We start from the raw sequence: 21,276 nt of genomic DNA on the forward strand, positions 1-21,276 counted from the left end.
CTAGAAATTAGGACTATAACATACGTATATATACATGGAAAAGTCATGTGTGCTCACATTTCTGTACAGTAATATAGTAGGTGGTGTGTGTGCGTGTGTGTAATTTGTCGAGTGTGAACAAATTGGAAGCTGTTGGAAGCTGGCTATTTTCCCCCTGAGGATATAACACATTGGCGATGTGTTATATCCGGATCATCCCATCGCCACACATCATAGAGTTCATCTAGGAAAAGATGAACACAACTTTTGGCATTCCCATGACAACTGTTTCTAACTAAGGTTTGTTTCATGAATCAGAACATGAAAAAATTCCTAACCACAACAGGAATTGAACACTCAACGCCTTGTCCTGATTTCCATCAGGCAAACAGTCTTGTGGAAAGGTCCATTGCGACCATAAAGAATATTCTCAAAAAGCAGTTCCTTGACAATCCTTCAAAATGGGATCAACACATCACAAACATCACATCTTTCATAAACACTTCCAGACAAGGTTCTACAAGATTTTCACCACATTTCCTTCTTTTTGGATTTGAACCTTGTATCGAGAACGAGATTCAGGTTGGTGCAATCACAGAAGACATCTCAAGCCTTCAAAGCATTGAAATGCACGTCGAATGTCACCATGACATTGGTAGGCAGACTGAAACCGAAACAAATCGGAAGGAGAGGGCTGGGTCCCACGAATGGGCACTTGTTCGCTGCCTCCCACTGAAAGGAAAGCAGGACCGAGGGTTGCGTCCCTTTAAGGGACCATATCGTAGACCTCCTTAAGACTGTGGCTTTCGTATTTTCAACGTAGTTCAATTCTACCAAGTTTTGGCGCTGTCTAACACTATGACATCACTTGTTCACAAATAGAGCGAGGTCTCTTGTTGGACATAAGCGAAAATGACATAAGCGAAAACGATCTAAGCGTGTTGCACTCCTCCGCAGGCAACTCACTGTCTAACTAAACGGCTCACGTGCGCTGCACCTGCATAATGCTATTTTGTGTCCGAAGTAACTTTTTAAGTAACTCAGTAACCGCGAGTTACATTTCAGGCTGAAGAACTTGGTTATTAACTTAGTTACATTAGTTAGTTTTGCACAAGGTAACTTAAGTTGTAACAAGTTCTTATTGACGGGTAACTTCTCAATCTATGGTATTTATTGGAAACACCAGGTATATAAGGCAGAATCTGGTCTGAATCAAAAGTTCTGACCCTGACAGTGTTAATCCCTGCCAGGTTAGCAAACTGCATCGCTTATGTGTGCAAAAATTAAAGAGTACAAAATTACAAACATATACTAGGCATGCTATCTGGTGTGAACTTGAAGAAGGTGCAAGTTACTTGACTCGAGTAATTTGACCACTTTTAGACCACTCATGAAATCCTTACCTGTAGCACCTGTATGGCTGGCTCTAACTGCTTATCCTTGCAGTAAAGTGCTGCAGCACGGAGAAGCGTGGCCACGTCGATTGCCTGGTGGAAATGGTGTTCCAATGTCCCCACGGCTTTCAGGCACTGTTCGGGCTGTCCTGTGTGGTACAGCAGCAGGCACTGGTTGATGGCAATCGCCCGCCTCTGCTGCGTCGTCAGCTTGCTGTCCAGGCCTTCTGCCACTGCAATTTTCATTTTCTTCTTGGAGTCAAATACGTTCTGGTCCTGTCAACGTCAAAAGTAGTAGTAGTAATAAATGCCTCACGTTATTACTTTTCACAGTAGACACATATTAACCCTTTGGAGGAGAGCTGTTCCAAATGTAGGATAATGTGCAATAATGAGACTCAAGATTTCAAACTGCAAAATTTTTCTTTGACAACATTAATTACACTTGGGGTCAGTCATCAATTTTTGTTGAATGTTAGGTTGTTTTGAGACCAGACAAATTCCCCATAAACAAAAATGAATAAAATTCGAGCGTGTACCTTGTTCAAGGTGACAATATTGTTTGCTGCCACTGCTGCAATGGCATTATCAGAGGGCCTGCAAGGAAAGTACTTCAGGCAAGTAATACCGCAATAATAGTCAAGTGACTTGTGGGAAAGAGCAATAAAAGTGACCCCTTCACAAGGCTGGTAAATGATGAAATATTCTGCAGTATATGATCCTACTTTGCTTGTAGAGACAGGTGTTTCATAGGCTCCAAAATCATTGAGAAAAATTAGTTTCTGTTAACAAGTGCAAGCAAAATATGCTTGACAATTTTTACACCATACTTTGGCCATGTCCAGAGATATATGTTACAGATCTTTGTGCACAATTAACAGAAAGCTTTCTGCTTTAACAGCACAACTCCAATTTTTGGTCTACAGCTATATCTGTTGGCCATTTCAAGGGGGTCAGCTGATCATAGGCGCTGACTGTGTGGAGGCCTGAGCGCATTCTACATGCGAGTGAACGTGACAACCTTGTTAAAATTGCCTCAAATATAGTATCCCAGACAACACTCCAATCTCTCTGCATGAAGCATTTGCGTCGGAGGCATTGAACACTCTCTGCTTATGGCCCTGATACATAGTCGCCCATTAGAAGGGCACTATATGAGAACCACAGCCAAGGAGAATTTAGAGGCTATGAGCGGCGTACAGACGTGGACAGGTGGAGAGAGGGGGTAAGTATGCGTCCTGGGCCGACTTTTGTCTGGAAAGTCTCAGAAAAACCCAGAGAAAACCTTATATACAGCACAGCCGGTGACTGGATTCGAACCCGTGTCACCGCCCAGTCTCAGTGTGCAAAGCGACCATCCTAACCGCTATGCCACGGGAGTTGGTAGAGCTGGACACAAATAGCTCTTGTTGAAGGATTGAAGCATCCATGACAACCACTGTTTTAGTGGGTGTAGCCCCGGAAGTGTGACTGCAGACAACACAGGGATGTTATGCGGCAACAGAAAGATGTCCTTCCTTGTTAGTCAACAATCAATTACAAGGCGATCATAATATAGGCTAAACACACTGAGCCCAATGTCCACACCGGGAATAAGCAGTCAGACTAAGAGATATGGTAACAAGGACTACAACGGTTATGTAAAACAAGTGTCACCTCTGTTTGAGCACAAGGTTGTAGAGCTTCATTGCCTGTTCAGGAAGGCCCAACTTCTGTTTTGTGAAACCCAACTGTGTCCTGAAACAAAAGCACTATTAATGATCAATGACAAGATCCAGTGTCTGTTTCCGATACCTCACGATTGCTAACTCTTCCTCAATTTCATCCTCAGGAACGTCGTCCTCCTCCAGAGTTTTTTTGCAGAGATCTGGTGTAGCGTGAAAGATAACAAAAACTTTCTCTTACATATCTCCTGATGTTGGCGCACACCTCAAGGATGTCTTCATGTTATATACAAGGGGGGACCCAAAAGAAACCGAAATTATTTTCTAAAAAATTTTATTTTCATTGTTGCATGCTCTAACTTGAAATACCTTCAAAGTATTCTCCCTTTGATGCAATGCACCTGTCCAGACGTTTTTTCCACTGCTCAAAACAGTTTTGGAACTCGTCGACGTTGATGCTTTTTAGTGCTTGTGCCGTTTGCTGTTTCACTTCTTCGATCGGAGCAAAACGTTTCCCTTTGAGGACTTTCTTCATCCCAGGGAACAGAAGAAAGTCACAGGGGGTGAGATCAGGTGAGTAGGCAGGGTGTGGCACAGGGGTCATGCCATTTTTGGTCAAAAACTGCTTAACACTCAGCGCAGTGTGGGCAGGTGCGTTGTCATGGTGAAAGAACCAGTCACCTGACTGCCACAACTGGGGATGTTTCTTCTGCATTATGGCCTTCGTTGCTTATGCGCCAAGAAAACCTGAATCATCATCATCTTCCGCAGATCGTGGCGCAACCTTCTTAAAACTTCCAAATAAACGCTTTGGTTTGGTTGACCCGGCGGTACAAATTCAGAGTGCAGAAGCTCCCCTGACATCAAAGAAACAGATCACCATTGTCCTGACGTGAGACTTGACTTGTTGTGCTTTCTTGGGCCGTGGGGAACTGGCTGTTTTCCATTGGCTAGAATGCTGTTTTGTTTTGAGGTCGTAACCGTAGCATCAAGATTTGTCTCCTGTTACGATCTTAGAAAGAAAGTCTGGGTTCATCTCCAACTAGCCCTTCAACGCACGCAGCCATGAGATTCTCTCTCTGTTTGGGCGTGGACAGTCGAGGCACAAATTTCGCTGCAACTCGTTTCATGTGCAAATCGTTGGATAAAATTCACTGACATGAGCTCCACCACACCCCTGTCAACTCCACAAGCTCATCAATCGCAAGAAGGCTTGACAAATTCTGTCGACATTTTCTTCAGCGCGGCTGGGCGAAGGAGACATTTCGCCTCGTTTAAATCGAGAAACCCATTCGTAAACATGTGTGTCGCTCAAAGCACCCTCCTTGTAAGTCGTCTGTAGCATAACTGCCGTTTCTGATGTGTTTTTGCCCAACAGGAAACAAAATTTTACTGCCGCAAGTTGTTTCTGCAAATCAGCCATCACGAAATAGGCAAACACATTGAAGGGGTCTAAAAATAGAATTCACTGAAGCCGAACGCAGCATTACACAACAATGCCATCTGGTGCACTGATGCAAAACAGTTGGTAAATCTGTTAGCTAGTGGTGGAAGCCCGTATTACAAGGAATCCGCCCTCACTAGAACAATTCTGGTTTCTTTTGGGTCCCCCTTCGTACAGGGTGTTTTTTTTAGCCTTTAGAGAAATTTTATAAAAGGCTATGAGAGCAGTATAGGTGTAGTTTTCGCAGTTGAGTTCTACGGCAGGCGACATCTCCTCAAACAGGGCCAGCCTTAGGCTGATTTGACCAATTTAGCCAAATCGGGCCCTACGCCTGACCTGGCCCCGCGAAGCCCAAAACGCAACTGAAAACGTAGATTTCAAGCGAAGGCATCAGTAAACATGTGAAGAACCAAAGTGTAGAAAACTGCGATGAAACTGGCGTAGATCGACCAGGCGCAGCTGGGCCCCTTCGCCTTTCCTTGCTCAGGCCATGTGACGGTAGGAATACGAGTCTTGGGCTCCGTTAAAAACATGCTGTTTTACAGCCACTTGGTCCCCTCATTAAAAACGAAGAAGAAAAGGACAGGATGTACACGATGCGGGATAGACTCAAACTTTCTACGGATTCCCACAATCCAAGAAATATGTTTTCTGAACAGTATGGGCAACAGCAATTGTAACGAGCGTTGAGCGATGTGGTCCAGCTTTCCTTCTTTGTCAACTCTATTGCGCCCTCCCTCTTGTGGGTCATTGTTTCTTTGATACAGTTGACAATCATAATTGGGAGAGCTAAGTCGAGTGCTCTTGCATCGGGCGTCACGGAAGTGCCCAGGAGTACGAGTTTTAAATGCTTCACTGAATGCTTTTAAAATATTTAGTATTCAGTTTATCATGTTAAGGAAGATTTAGCTTAGCTTAGCTTCATCTGCAAGTGTTGTGTGTGTGACGTGGGATAAATGACCAAGGATTCTTCTTGGGACAAGAATTGTCCAGCACGTTCCCAGCTCAGAGGGCTCCGCCAGATAAGATATTTCTTTTGGTTAAAAGAGAGTTAAGGGCCTGTGTGGCATTGTTAACCTCGACAGCCCATGTGGTGAAGTTTACTGGAATCGCGTATATGGCATTTCACCTTAAGTGAGTAGTGGGGGAGATGGAAATTCAATATAGGAACTCAAGGAGTTTTTTATCAAGTTACTTTGTATTGCCTGTGTGGCACAGTTTCATAAGAATATGCAACAACTACTAGAATTATCACAAATACAAATTAAGATATTACTGTTTTATTTGATGGTGCTTGTGTCCTCGTTACATTTTAATAAAAACGCTCCATTTTGCAGATTCTCCATTTTGTACCAGAAGTGAACCAAGACTAAGTTCCTGCTTGTTCATTTGCAGGCACGTACGTCATGCCATGCCCGTCAGGAAAACTATTCTTATGTCCGTAACTCTATAGCAGTCGCCATTCACCCCCCTAGCACTTTTTTAGTTTATAATCTATTTTAAAATTATTTTCTTCTAGAATAGCAAGCCGACACTCTGTTTGGCTGACCTTTGCTTCTCTTATTTCTCTCTACTCCTTTCGTCTTCTAATAAATACTGAATAATAAAAAATAGATGACTAATTACCCAAGGTTCATTAACTCTTTAATTAGGAAATATTGGGCAAAAGCGAGATGGCAGAATGAGAGACCATCCTCGTTGAAACCCATTCTATCTTTAAAAATGAAGAAAAGAGCGCGTGCCGTGAACTATCCATCGCTGAATTTCGGTACGCAAATGAGCCCAAACAGAAAAAGCGTGCCTCGCAGACGGAACGCGGTTTACCTGGCCAGCTGAGCGGCACCTACTCCAATCATCTCCATCCCTCCAAATAAAGTGGCTCTCGAACGCGAAGAGCACTGTACTCCTCCCTTCATTTGGTTAGCAAAGTTTGAGGATGGATATTTTAAACGAGGATAGTCTCTCAATCTGCTATCTCATTTTTGCCTCAAATCCCCTGATTAAAGAGTTAAGTAATAAATTTTAGGTAATTATGCATCTTGTAGTTGCATACTTCGAGAGGATGTCTGCCTGGCCGTGGAACTCAACTGCAAAAATGACATCTATGCTGCTCTCATAGCTTTTTTATTAAAAAATTCTGTAAAGGCAAAAAAAAAAAGCCCCATATATAAGAAAGCATTTCAGTGTGTTAACTCCATTGCTGTAACTACACTCTACCAACTAATGACAGTCAATACAAGGTCTGCTACTGAGAAGAAACAATATTAGAACAGATATGGTCTCTGCCAATAACAGAGAGAATAGCTGCAGCTCTACAATGGAGGAAGGGTAAATGCATACCTTCAGCCTGATGCAGCTTCTGCAGTGCATCTGCATAGCATGAGAGACTGAGTAAGATGCAGGCCTGGTTGTAGCACAGCTCGTACGTGTTGTCGCGCAACTTGGGAGCCCCTTTGGCCTTGAAATCAATTTGAAAATAAACTCCTGTGAAGACACTGTTAGAAGCCGAGATACTCAGCTAAGAATCACAACTCTGATTCACCGTTAAAGGAGCAGAGCGAGCCATATCGAAAATATTTTCTGTTTCTCATGCATTATTTATTTATTTATATGCCTATTTATTAATGTGTACCCACCAACAGCCAAAGCCTAAGTGGTGCACTCTACACAACAAAAGATGACAAAAACTTGCAGAAGGTCAAGTCAACACGCTTGATAATGCAGCATGTACGGTACTCCTCAAGTCGTGTCTTCATAAAAATATCAATATCTTGTATTGCAATCTGGTGAAATGTAAGCTGCAATGTAACCATTGGTGAAAGCAAATGTGCTTGGCTAACATTTAAAAAAAACTTGTCATTCTGCAACTCCAAAGTGGTACATGAAACCGTACTGTTGAATGGGGCATTCCACCTGCCTCTTTACAATTTTAAACAAGAAAAATATTTTAGGAAGACATGACCCTGGGCTTAAGGTGAAAAGACGACAACGAATGACACACAAGTGGACAGGACGAAGCTCAAACTCAATTCTACGGCTAAGCAAAGTAGTTAAACCAAGCTTCTGCAGCACCCAGCAATATTCATAAAAACACCTTCTGTCATAAAACTTGTCAAACATCAACCATATGAAGCACATGCAAACTCAAGTCGAAATATCATCAGGCACCTATAAAGCGGTATAAAACTTTTTTTGGTTTTGGAAGATTTGGTAATACAAAATATTGTGCCAAGTGAGTGTTTAGCCGATGCTACGATACTTGTTACATGCACATCCATCCTCAGGGCACTATCCCACAGCACCCCAAGATCACAAACAACATGTTCTCTCTCAATACAGACCGCGCCCAGCTTCTAAGTGTGCATCATAAAGTTCTTTTGAGTGAACTTGATTATTTTTATTTTTCTCGCATTCAACCGTAACCCGTTGGTTGTATACCAGTCCCGCAATAACGTCAATATCGTACTGCAGTAGTAAAGCATCACTAGATTGTTTGATCTTCCTAAACACCTTCAGGTCATCCACATATTGTAAGCACTCAGAGTTTTTCACCTTTCATAGCATATATCATTTACAAATACAACAAAAAGCAGTGGGGCCCAAGTTTACCCCTGTGGGACTACTGAAACACATTCATAAGCTACTGAAAAGGATTATTATTATGAAAGGATTTGACTTGAGTTGACGACTAATGCAAAAAATTTCTGCGTACACAATATTTTTCTCATAAAAAATGCACCTGAACATTTCCCGCTCAACTCACTCCGCAGGGTAAAACGAGGAAAAAAAACGTCACCAGTGAAGTCATTATAGTTCCAAGAGTGCCTGCTTGGCTTTTTCTTTTTTATTTCTTTCCCAGTTCTCCCTGTGCAGTAGATGATGTTTCTCTAAACCAATCAGCGGGCTGTATAGTAATGACATCAAAGCAACCCGGGCAGCTAGACCCAGGCGACTCAACGGCGGTGTTGCCACTGCTCCACACAGTCACGGTTTTTAAAATCAAATTCTGCGATATTTATGCATCTGTTGAGTCAATCACTTCGCGTGGAACATTTTAATAGGCAGGATAAGCGCTTCTTTTAAAAAGACTGCGCTTAGTGACTCAAGTGCTTTATATCTTGAACACCTTCGTTGAAGGATTTTGGAGCAGGAGAATCACTTCTCGAAACTAATTTTTCTCTCAGGGATACCTGACACCTGAGATAGTGATGGCTTTGTTTTTTCTTTTGGTGGTTGCCACCTGTATTGGAACAAAGCAGCTAGAGCAACAGGCAGTCCTGTTCTGGGCGGGGAGAATGCAAATGAAGCATAGTTCATTGTAGACATGTTCAACTAATTTTCCTATGTATGACAAACATATAAATAAATGAGCTAATCAATAAGGAAAGGTTCTCTCGTGGTGTCAACAACACAAAGCAGATAACTTTTAGCCAAATCTCATTTCAATTTAACAAAGTCTGCTTTTCCTTTTGGACAAAGTTCAAGTTTATTGGATAAAATCTTTTTTTTTTTCCAATACAAATTTTTTCCCATGTCCACTTAGCCAAACATAATTTCCTCCACTAAAATGAAAGTCTTGTACTTTATTAATTGCTGTCTTTTTCTACCCTACTGAACTCTAGGTGGCCTTTTGCCATTGACAGGATCTAGAGAACTCTTTTGTGTGTGTGTGTATGTTGAGTCACTCTTACCTCTTGTTTCGTCTCAGCAGTTAAACAGGCAATGACGGCAGCTAGGTTGGTCTCCCTTTCTTCCTCATACTCGTCCTGAAACATGCCATCCATTATTAATATTCTGTTTTGTACGCGTTTTTGCCTGTATGTCTTCACCTCGGAGTTCTTGATGAGGTCTCGGTATACATCGAAACATTCCTGGTAGTTCTCTAACCTGTAGAGCTGGAAAGACCAACGTTGCGAGTTAAAACTCGACACACACGCAAATTAATGTCAATCAGTCGAACCTCGTTACAACGAAACACCATATAACGAAATTCGTGATAGAGAGAAATAATTTGCATTCCCCGGCAGAGGCCCATAGAGACCAATGTATTTTAACGAAATAGTTTTTGGCCGCCGCCTCAATACAGCAAAGGAACGAGATAAGGTTTACGACCCCAAAGCCTCACTTCAGGGTCACAAAAACAAAGGGCGCAAGCAGCGTCCTGTTTCCGCAATGAAGGAAGGCACGTGCAATTAGGGTCAGGACGGATCTGGTGTCTACAAAAGGAAGTCAGAGTCATTTATTTATTTATTAATACCCTCAGGGCAAAGCACTACAGAGGGGAGTGGTTTTACAAATGATCCGTAATGATTCTATGGAATGTTTCCGAGTTGGTACAAAATAGTGAAGATGGAAGGTGATTCCAGTCAATGCTTGTTCTCGGTACAAACGAGTTTGAAAAAGCGCTAGTCCTGCAGTGAGGTATCCCTACTTTGTACTGATGGTCAATGCGGGATGCAAAGTAATGCGGAGCTGCGAGGAGGTCATCCTTTAAAGTGGGATTGTGGAAGTATATGCTATGGAAGAGGGAAAGACGGCTAATTTTACGGCGTAAAGATAATGGCTGTAAGGATAATGAGACTTTCATAGCTGAAACACTGGCTGTGCGGTGGTAGTTCGAGAAGATGAAACGGGTCGCGCTGTTCTGCACTGCTTCCAGTTTATGAATTAATGATGATTGGACTGGGTCCCAGACGGCTGATGCGTATTCGAGTTTCGGTCGCACAAGCGTCTTATATAGTGTCAACTTTAGGTTCACCGGGGCCAAGTAGAAATTTCTTCTTATATACCCAAGAGCACGGTTAGCATTGTTGCAAATGTATTCAACATGGGCGCCCCATGAGAGGTCAGGTGATAGTAATACGCCAAGGTATTTATAACTGGTAACAGATTGAAGATAGATGTTATTTATAAAGTAGCGATTGTTATGTTGTACTTTCCGAGAGATGGACATGTGCTTACACTTCGTAGGGTTGAGCGCCATACCCCATTGGCGACACCAAAGAGAAATTTGCGAAAGGTCAGACTGAAGGTTAGCTACGTCAGAAGGGCATTTCACTTGACGGTAGATTACACAATCGTCAGCAAATAATCAGACATGTGAGGAAACACAGTTTGTGAGGTCGTTGATATATATTAAGAAAAGAAGTGAGCCGAGGACTGAGCCTTGGGGTACGCCCGATGTTACAGGAAGAAGACCAGAGTCCAAACCATTAGCAGTTACGTATTGCGCGCGATTAGTCAGGAAGGACCCAATCCATGTCAGTACCTGCTGGTCAATATTAAGACTGCGTAACTTAAGAAGAAGGCGTGAATGAGGGACCTTAAAGGCTTTAGAGAAATCTAAAAAAATGCAGTCCACCTGAGACCCACGGTCCAAAAAACTGTGGAGATCATGTGTAAGTGATATGAGTTGAACAGGAAAATGCTTTACGGAACCCATGCTAATGTGGGGAGAAGAAGCGATGTGAATCTAAGTGCTCAATGACAGATTTGAAGATAATGTGCTCCAGGATTTTACGAGGCACACTTGTTAAAGAAATTAGTCGGTAATTAGTAGCCAGATGTTTGTTACCTGATTTGTAGACTGGAATCACCCTGCCAACCTTCCACTCGTATGGTAAGTCGCCGCTTATTAGGGATTGCTCAAACAGCTTTGATAAGATGATAGCCGAGTACATTTTAGTATTTTTAAGAAACTTAGTGTTAATGCTATGAATACCGCATGATGAGGTAAGTTTAAGTGATTCGATGATTTTAGCAACGCCAGGCACATTAATGATTAACATATCTATAGGCGAGAAATTAAATTACATGGAAGAAACGGGCGGAACAGAGCTCGCAAATGTTTTAGTGAAAACCTCATTAAGGTAGTCCGGACACTGAATCAAGGGGACAGGTTCAGCGCTGGGCTGCTGGAACTCGATCGCATGGTCATCCTTGTTCCTCAAGTTGGAAGGTTCGGGATTTTCCTTCTGAGGTTTCTTTTTCACGCTGGTTTTGAACTGTCTCGTTGCAGCCAAGCACAGAACAAAGGTACAGCAAGAGACGCAAGCCACCATCACGCACGTGTGGCGTCATACGTGACAAAATCGGCCTAGATGATTTTCTTGACGGGAACAAACATGTCGTAGCAACGGAGAGCCTTACAGCAGATACACTGCCATAGACGTACTTAGTAGGTTTCAGGGATCTCAACACAATATTGGGTATGTGGCATAGTTTTACAGTTGTTACCTTATTTAGAACGGCGCAAACAATATGTGCAACTTGGACCTGACCTGTTGTCACTATTGGATAATGTTACTTGTGGCGTGCCTCAGGTAAGTGTGCTGGGGCCTCTTTTGTTCACTGTGTATCTTAATGATATTGTCAGTTTGAATGTGAATTTCTATCGTATGCGGATGCCCACTGGGACATTCCATCACCGTTGGTCAAGACTCATGTGAAGGAAGACCATCACCTCTACATTTGGTGACTCCAACAACGAACACCATGTTCGGCGGCCTTCTACCTCCCAAATTTCATAACGACCACCATCATGAGGCATCGAGTTCCACACACCTGCTGAGGAAGCAGACAATGGTACTAGGGCCCGTCTCGTGAGCCACCAAGCACATCCTTCCACTGGGGACTCTTAATGGGAGGGTACGCTCTCTTCCGACCTGGCACCCTTCAGCTTCAACGCCCTGGTATGCCGCACACTCTCCAGGCCTCAACTACACCATGATGGTACAAACCGGTACCGTTCTATGAGCAACGCTCTCCACTACCAGTCTCGGTATGTCGCTGTCCTTACGTAGCTCGGCAACACTTTCTAGAAGACGGAAATGCCTCATGCTGCCCCTATTGTCCTGTTACCACATGACGGGTGCATCAGCACAACACTCAGCGTACTGCACTGCCAACCACGATCGACCCGCTGCTGACGCTGCCACAAACTCAAGCCGTATGCCAAGCTGTCCATCTGCAGTCATCAACCGCAAGCACGGCTCCACGTCTGAGGGGGGGAATGTTGTGGCAGCCTGTAGACGACAAATCAATCCATGTGCCACTGTGCTGGCCCGTCAGTTTGACTGGCACCGTCCTAGCGTGAGGCCACGATCATCTTCCCGCTGAGACATTCCATCACTGCCGGTCAGGACTCGCGTGGAGGACCTCCCACTCCTCACCAGCCGCAGGATTTGAAGACTTCCTCTTCAAGATGATGAAGCTGAAGGAACGCCTTTTTTCAAAACCGTAGTCGCAGAAGGTGCATGACACCCCTGAAGAAAAGAACTTCTAGGGAGATTTCTGAAAGTGCGCTGGGAGCGGTGTATTGCTGTACAAGAGGACTATTATTTTGAGGGAGATTGCGGCTTTGTTTATTTACAGGCACGCCAGAAGCTCAAGGTCCCTGAGAATGCTCCTATGACTAATTTTTGGAAACGGAAGAACAAAGTGTAAATTTGTGTGCCATTTTGCCCCACCTTACCCTAGGTATGCTTCTGAGTTTCCAGGGTTTATTTTTTGGCATATTCAAATGGTGTTTTTTGGAGTTTATTGTTATGGTTCCAAAGTTTTTTGTCATTTATATTTTAGCAGTAACAGAAGTAACAATGTTCATACGGCTTAGCCCAAAACTGTTTTCATGCACACATCCAGCTCAACACACAGAACATAGCTTTCAATTCCTATTTTGTAGCATCCAGACTGTATGACAGCTGGCTTCACATATTTATGCCACTTATTATGCTTTTCCAAGAGATCTCTCAAGTGACATAAGCTTGAAACAGAACAGTACCTCCAACCTCTTGCAAGAATTCAAAGTTCCTACGGATCATTTTTCAAGGTGGTTCTGCCCAAAAATGCACATATTTTCCATGAAAAGAAAACAAAATGACTTCTAGGAGAGCTTCGTAAAATTATAGTTTTACAAAATTGCGTGTGAAAAATCAAATATATTGTAATCCTGTCTCTGCAGAGTTTTAAATATCGCCAGACTATTTAGGAAAAACAAGAAAACATGCACTTACCACCTGCGCCTTCAGTTCCTTGACTTTGAAGCTTGGATTTGGAATATTACCAAGTATTTTCCATGCTTCCTTGATTTTATTGAGTCTGTATAAACAGTAGGCCTTCTCAAAGGCAACATCTCTGGATGTAAAAAGTACATTACATATTATTTAGAGCTGCAGAATGACAAACACAGAAACCCACCCAACATGCTTTGAGTTCTGGTTGATTGTATCGAGGGCATCCTCGAAATTTCCCGACTGTATCTGTGATACTACTTTGCACTGAAGTGCCTTTTCTTCCATTGGAAAGTCATGAAGCACTGCAAGGAACATGAAAATATTACTCGTAATTATAACACAGAACAGCATTCAAACATGAATGAAGCCTCAGTTAGTAACCTGTCCGAAGGTTGCATATTGGAACTTGGCCGACGACCTGGTGGCCTCATGCACAGGGGCGGCGCGACAAATTACGGGCCCTGGGGATGGATCATGGCCGGGCCCCATCCTCATGTCTATAACACAGTATAAAGTATTTCCTCATTGTACGATTACGACGGGCCTTGGGTCGTGCGGGCCCAAGAGGAACTGCCCCAGGCCGCCCCTGGTCATGGACGAGGTTTGGGGTTCGCTATTATGTCTGATATTATATAGCTTAAATTCAGGAACCTTCATGTGAGCATAATTGATCCACGTACGCACCACTGCATAGTTACACCTTGAATTTACACTATAAACATTATGCGGATAAAATATCAAAATGAGACCACAATGAGGCCAGAGTGTAGTTCACACTGCTTTCAAACTGTTGTTGTGATTTTGTATTGTCTGCAGCAACATGCTTTTAATCTATTCATGCAAACTCTGGAACAGTTAGATTACATAGAACGTTGAGAAGTACTACATTACATTTGTCGCAAACCTTCAGTGCACGGTCGTATTCGCCACTTTTCCCATAGCGACTTATTTCCAGGTACATAGAAGACAGAACATTACTTGCAGCTGGTTGAGCCATTTCGTTGGCGCACACGCAAACACCATGCGTAGATTTCTACGCGTGGCGTGGTTGGTTGTGCGGTGGCAGGCGAGAGGTTCGCATGTTCACCGTCAGACGGCCGTACAGATATTTCTCTTTCTTTTTTTTTTTTTTCTTGTACACAAAAGACAGTTAAATTTAGATAATTTAACTTTTTTTTTTAAAGACACCGAAAAGTGAATAGAAACCTATCGAAACTTTATGTTCAGCGAAAAGCTTGAACCTTCAAAAGCTCAAATATCAAAGAACTCCGCTGAAATCGCTGTAGTTTTTCTGTAATCGAATTTTCGATCATTGCATGTCCAGAAACCTAGTAGGAAACCGAGCAGTCGAGTTAAAGCAGTTAAAGAGTAGCAAGCCACTTGACTGTGGCTGACAACTACCCCGTACAAAGAAGAAGAGCAGTCTGTCAACAATTGCATCACCCAGCGCCATCTATCGAGGACGCGAGGACGCTAGGTTAGGTTAGGTTACACAGTCCCGACGATAGCTACATAGGACGAATGTTCCGCCACATCTGGTACATACGCACTAAAACCTCATGGATCAAAAGAATCAATGAAATAGATCGGATGTACAGCAAGGGATTGACAAGACAGAAAGCCAAAAGCGAAACAGAGTGGGCAAGGATAATCACCAAAGAAATGAACAAGATAGAAGAAGAAAGGTGGCGAACCGCAACGGGTAAAAAGAAGAGCATGGACTTCTACAGTGAAAACAAAGATCAGAGAGCACCAGAAACGTTCTACAGGGGCGACCACAGAAGCGGACTCCTTTTTCAAGCCCGGACTGGATCCCTATTAACTAGACGACGAATACACGATTTGTTCCACTCTGACAGCGCGGAATGCACCATCTGCAACACCGGGGAAGACGAGGACCTCCAACACATACTATTCTCTTGTCCGACACAGGAACAAACAAGACCGAAACCGGAACCAATGTCCTCGCTATTGGGCTTTGGCAGCGACTACTCGACACAGAGCATAGAGCAGACAAAGCGCCACCTGGAAGCCTGGCAAAAAGCGTCAAGGGAAAGTTGACAATATTGTAGTGTTTCTTTCTTCTTCTTTTTTCAGAGACTTTTCCTGTCTCTACGCCTGTGAAGCTCTTACACGAGCTCTGCCCGCATTCAAAAAGGATAAGGCGACCCTGAGGCATACCTGAGGTGCGTTCTTTTCGCTTGCACCTCCTGCACCATATCTGAACTGGGTTATTTGCGTGCTGCACTTTCCTGTTGAAAAGAAAGGCATTACTAATAAAGTTCCTTTCAGCTGGAAAGTGCAGCTCCCGAAAACCCGTCTTGCGTGGAGTCCAAAGTAGTGCAGTCCAGTGCAAGTGAAAAGAATGCGCTTAGTATGTAAACAACACCTCGTGAGCTGGGATAGGCTGACTAAAAGTGCCCTAAGAAACGACCACAAATCCAAGTCGGGAGCACGACCTACTAGATTATAACGACCACGTCAGGTGCACCCCTCCCATGCGCCGCATTTTTGGAAGGCAGCGGTGGCGCTTCTGATCGTCCTTGTTATTGTTTCCTCAACTTCTACAATACTTTGTACTTCAGCTTACCTTAGTATTTCTGTACAAGCTGTGGACTTCCACAGATGTTTAATTCTGAGGTTGATTATTATCATCATTCTACGCGTTTTCATAGGAGCTATCGCTGTCGTCTGCTACGGTGAAAGATGAAAGTCACTGAAAAGGTTAGCGAGCTGTAGGGATCGAACCCACATCTACTGGTTTGTCGTCCCTTCAGATGACGCACCCCGAAAGTCGCTGGAGAGGCGTGTTAGCTTAGCTCAATTGGTAGAGCCCTGGACCGGCAATCCAGTAGATGTGGGTTCGATCCCTACAGCTCGCTAACCTTTTCAGTGACTTTCATCTTTCATCGTTGATTTCTTAGGCAATTGAGGCTTTGTTTGTATCTGTCCCTTCTGTGTTGTTCCAGCCTCAGAACATCAGTTTATCTCCTGCTACGGTTATGGTGAGCTAGAAGGACCACTGATCTCGATTGTAAAAGGCTGGATCGCGGATAGGGAGCGCGAGCGTGAAGAAACCGGCCGCCATCTTACGGTGCCCACAACAGTCGCCCAGTCGCCGCAGCGATCATGGCAACTTCTTGCAATTACGGTCGTACCAACCGTACTGGCAAGGTTACAGGGCCTAAATTTATACAGGTGAGTCACTCTTTATCGAGGAATAAATAGGCGTTCATTCTGTATATTTAGTTGACCAGTATGAAGTGTTTTTTTGCCCAAAACGAGCACTGGATGCAGGTTGCTTGATCGCTCTTCCGACGTTCAATCGAGCACACTTGCATTTTACCCGGCGGCAAATACAGTTTGAGTGCATAATATGATTGAAAGAACATGTTACACTACACAGGTAGTGTTGTCATCAATATATGTGCGAGCACTCGAGCGCTTTTTTGCGTGCATTGCTAGCATGGTACACGGTGTTCTCTGCGGAAGCAAGTGCCACATTCATTTCTTTGAATTACCTTCGCGCACAAGTTCGGTATTACGTCATAATGAGACCACGATTGTCACCTTTTTTCATGTATTGGTATTGTTTTGTGCCTTGGTTTGATTTGTGACAAAGAATCCTACGTAACGGTGGTGTGGCGCGACTTGAATAACGCCTTTGTCTGAGCTGTATCGTCAGCTTGCTACGATAGTAATAATTTGTAGCGTGTCGTGCTATTTGAAGCAGCTTTTAAGGCAAAGGTGGTCTCTCAATACAGGTTTCGTCATGAGAGCTACCCAGTGAATAATCTGTGTAGTGTGATACGGCTGGGTGTACAGGTAAGTATCACGTTCCTCATTCACTGGTTTCTACTTTACAGGAAGGAACAACCTCAGTGCACGCACTGTGGTTAGCCTCTCTCAGTTTTGCATATTTTCTTACCTGTTCACATCAGAAACACACCTTACACTTTAGGCTCCTTCACCCAGCAATATAATAATTAGAGATTATAATTCTTTTGAGAAGAGTTCCCCATATTATTTTTAGAATAGTTTCTCATCTTTTTAATTTTTAGAAGATACAGGGATTGTAAACCATGTTTTAAACTGATGTTTTAACATTTGTCCAATGCATTTATTAAACAACATACTCATTTTTAACTGGTTGCACCCAAACCAATGTTCTGATGTATTATTTCCTTTGTTGTCGATGCACCATAAAAATTGGAATAATCATCATCAATGCAGGTTACTTCACTCAAGAAATGGGTGCAGAACCTGCGTAATGCCCACAAATTTTGATTACCACAGCACCTCCAGAAAGTATGTGTCACATGGGATTTTTAAATGTATTCACAGTATATAATACCTTGTATTAACTGTTGTAGATCTAAGCCGTCTCTACAGTACACTCTCAGAAATTAAACCGTGAGAACCGTGATAATTGTTTCAGTTAATAGGCACGCACATATATGCTATAAGAAGAAAATTATTTCTTGAGAATGCACTTCTCTGGCTACTGGTGTTGTTTACATCTACTGTTGATCACATTCATTTATCACATATTATATTCTTATATATAATATTATATTAACACATATTTGATCACATTAAATTCAAAATTCATCATATATAAGAAAATACCAGGAGGGAAGTTGCTATTCATTGCTCATTCTTACCTAAAATTGAGTGCTACAAATTTAGAGAGAGTACCTGTCCATTGACATTCCTAAAATATATATTGTCATTGTAGCAAGGTCATAAAACAATAAATGTAGTCTTTTGTGACCTTCCTGCACGTTCATTGTATCCTGAAACGCATAAGTGCAAGAAATAACTTGAATAAACTTGATGTTGTATAAACTTGATATAAAATGCTGAATAATATAATGTATGATATAAAATGTTGAATAAACTTGAACTTGTATATTCTCTTTACTCACCATCAGTGACCTTCTTTACAAAAGCATATCGTGTTAGATTTTTTTTGTTTACGTTTCACAGACTGGGTACACAAGGGCCAAAATGACAAAATCACAACTGTTTCAAGCTCCAAATCGTCCTGCTGCAATTATCCTGTTGCAGACCATACGTGTGTAGTGCAAGAAGGCCCTTGCACATCAAAATGTAAGATGGGAGTCACAGTTAATGCAGAGTGGTTCCTATGAGAGACTTCGCGATGCTGAACAAAATTGTGCAAACTGCGGAAGGTGCCATAGAAGATATTCAGAAAGCGTGTCTGGTCTCACAACGGTGCTACGACGCTCTCTTTTAGATGACGATGATACTCATTGGAGTTTCAGATGTGCAGCTGCATTTTTTCGAACGTGCTCCACATAACAAGCATGACAAAGTCAGCACTGGATAGCAGGCCCCCGTTCCTAAGCAGCTTTGCTCACGCTGCAGTTGTATTCAGCAAAAGCATGTGAGTACTCGAGAAGGACATTCAGTTTGGCACAACCGCGCCTGCAAATAATCAGAACAAATGAAGGAAGAAACAAACAAACATAGAAGGGCTGTACTTCAAAAAGAGGTAAATCTTGTGTATCAAGGAGGTGTTACCACTTTTAAGTAACTTAATTGATTAAGCTTACATCACTACCTGATTAACTGTCCTAACGAGCGTGTTCTAATTGCGTGAAGCAATTAAATCACGCTCACAACGTATTTGGGCTGCTTCGGTGTGTCCATATTTGCGAGGCAAAGCACCGCAGTCGTTCACTAAAAGACACTTTCTGCAGCGGTGCTTGATATCAATCATACGAAACCGATACGCGGCTAAAACAACGGCTGTGATTCTATACAGAACGATCTCTTTCTGCCATGCGAGTATATCCTTTCCCGGACCGTTCTTTATGGAACAATTTTTGTCCAGAACGCAGCACGGGATATTACATACATGGTGGTTGTTAACCTCACATCGTTTCTTGTTGAAATATTGGCTGGGAAACGTACTCTAGTGCAATCCCCAGCGCTGCACTGCTGTGACGGTCTAGTTTCGGAATGCAAAACATAACGTAATTAAGAATCCAACGGCAGGACACCTGTCAAACACTGTTAGGATACATCAGTATACTGGCACCTTACAAAATTGTGTGATGACAAACAACGATCAACGCCTGCAGCGCAATAAATACTCACAATCTATGTTGCCTCCCATTGTTTTCTATGGGCGCAGACTGCGCTTTAGGGCCTCCCAACATGGCGGCCCGAAGGCACGCCTCTCCCCCGCGAGCCCCTCTCCCATGCGCCATCCAGCCTTTATAGATAGAGATCAGTGAGAAGGACGGTGGTGGTGGTGGTGATGGCGATAGGGCTTGCCGTTGTCGGCCTCACGTATGTGGGCAACGTCACGACTGATGCCCTGGGGGAATGTGCGTCCTGGGCCGACTTCTAAGGGAACTGTGCCGACATATGTCTGAAAGCGTCTGAGGAAAACCCAGGAAAAACCCCAGACAGCACAGCCGGCACCGGGATTCGAACCCGGGTACCTCCCAGTCTCGACGTGACAGTCTGCTACGGTGGTCGTACCACTGATCTCTATGTATAAAGGCTGGATCGCGCATGGGAGAGGGGCTCGTGGGGGAGAGGCGTGCCTTCGGGCCGCCATGTTGGTGGGCCCTAAAGTGCTGTGTGTGCCCATAGAAAACAATGGGAGGCAACAGAGATTGTGAGTATTTATTGCGCTGCTAGCATTGATCGTTGTTTGTCATCACACAATTTTGTAAGGTGCCAGTATACTGATGTATCCTAACAGTGTTTCACAGGTGTCCTGCCGTTCGATTCTTAATTACGTTATGTTTTGCATTCCGAAACTAGACCGTCACTGCAGTGCAGCGCTGGGGATTGTACTACAGCACGTTTCCCAGCCAATATATTCCAGTACAAAATACGCACGATGCTGAGGTTCCAAAGACCCTTCCGTGTGACATGTCATATCCTACCGAACCGCTACGAAGACGCGCCTCGCCTGTTTGAAACGGCGGTTGGAGAATGTCGATGGCGATGAGGCAGACGTCGTTACGCTTCGGCTCGCGCTTGTTGGGAACTTCATTCTTGTTATATCACTCAACATACCTGACCGATCATTATAATTCCCGTGGAAAAGGTAAAATATGTTTTTTTTTCTCTTTCTCTTTTGTTTATTGACTATGGTGCGATACGTGATGAGTCGTTACAAATATGATTAGAAAACGTATGGATATGATGGCATAAAATCAATATTATTATTATGAGGAAAGAGTGAGATAAGTACCACATCAAACAGGCCTTCCTCTACATGCGAACGGCACGTGAACAAATTGGGTGCGCAGTATGTTGAGTAAAGACGCAACGACTTTTCCGTTCGTGATAAAAGTTGACAATATGTCGAAGGTACAATATAGAACCCACGCAAATATTTGCTGCGCAAATCTTTCGTTGAGTGGCTCTTGGAAAATCAACGTTGTTCTTTATGTTCACAATCCACCATTGACCAGGTACAGTTGAAATAGCGTTGATTCAGCACTATCTATCTATACATACAACATTGCTCAACATTAGTCAACATTAGACAACGTGCATTCTACGTTACACCAATAGTCGGTGTTGAACAGCAGCTTATTCTGTGAGAGCTTTTTATTTGTTCAGTTGTACATGTCTGAAGTGAGACGTGATTTATTTAAGGATAGTTTATAACCTTTTTATGCAAAAAATGAAATTGCCACGTCTGAGAATGCTGGAAATGGCTGTTATCGACACAATAAATCCTTGTAAGGTAAAGAAATGTCATTGTTGTGATATTCGTAGTATATCCA

The 21,276-nt window shown here is 43.1% G+C and overlaps 1 protein-coding gene and 1 long non-coding RNA gene across 5 annotated transcripts in view; one reads left to right on the forward strand and one right to left on the reverse strand.

The window, feature by feature from the left end:
• LOC135377203 (signal recognition particle subunit SRP72-like) overlaps window positions 1-14,578 on the reverse strand; it is a 30,175-nt gene extending 15,597 nt beyond the window's left edge. For 2 of the 3 annotated variants that reach the window (XM_064609488.1, XM_064609487.1), the window contains exons 1-10: window positions 14,387-14,577; window positions 13,680-13,797; window positions 13,496-13,616; window positions 9,311-9,376; window positions 9,173-9,247; window positions 6,822-6,939; window positions 3,168-3,240; window positions 3,030-3,110; window positions 1,913-1,970; window positions 1,383-1,649 (exon numbers count right to left, since the gene is read on the reverse strand). In XM_064609488.1, coding sequence (XP_064465558.1) covers window positions 1,383-1,649; window positions 1,913-1,970; window positions 3,030-3,110; window positions 3,168-3,240; window positions 6,822-6,939; window positions 9,173-9,247; window positions 9,311-9,376; window positions 13,496-13,616; window positions 13,680-13,797; window positions 14,387-14,492 — 1,083 coding nt within the window. In that variant the 5' untranslated portion in view covers window positions 14,493-14,577. Of the gene's footprint in view, window positions 1-1,382; window positions 1,650-1,912; window positions 1,971-3,029; window positions 3,111-3,167; window positions 3,241-6,821; window positions 6,940-9,172; window positions 9,248-9,310; window positions 9,377-13,495; window positions 13,617-13,679; window positions 13,798-14,386 lie in introns of all 3 variants that reach the window. The other variant, XM_064609490.1, reaches the window with a different exon arrangement.
• A 1,787-nt stretch (window positions 14,579-16,365) lies between these two features.
• LOC135396419 (uncharacterized) lies at window positions 16,366-18,418 on the forward strand. Of its 2 annotated transcripts, XR_010423378.1 has the most exons (3): window positions 16,366-16,693; window positions 17,260-17,320; window positions 17,729-18,418. It is a non-coding gene; the product is annotated as an uncharacterized LOC135396419 (long non-coding RNA). The 2 variants fall into 2 exon arrangements; XR_010423376.1 differs by having other exon boundaries at window positions 17,260-18,418.
• Window positions 18,419-21,276: the final 2,858 nt, after the last annotated feature.

The sequence above is a fragment of the Ornithodoros turicata genome, chromosome 1 (genome assembly GCF_037126465.1).
Source record: "Ornithodoros turicata isolate Travis chromosome 1, ASM3712646v1, whole genome shotgun sequence".
Classification (NCBI taxonomy): Eukaryota; Metazoa; Arthropoda; class Arachnida; order Ixodida; family Argasidae; genus Ornithodoros; species Ornithodoros turicata.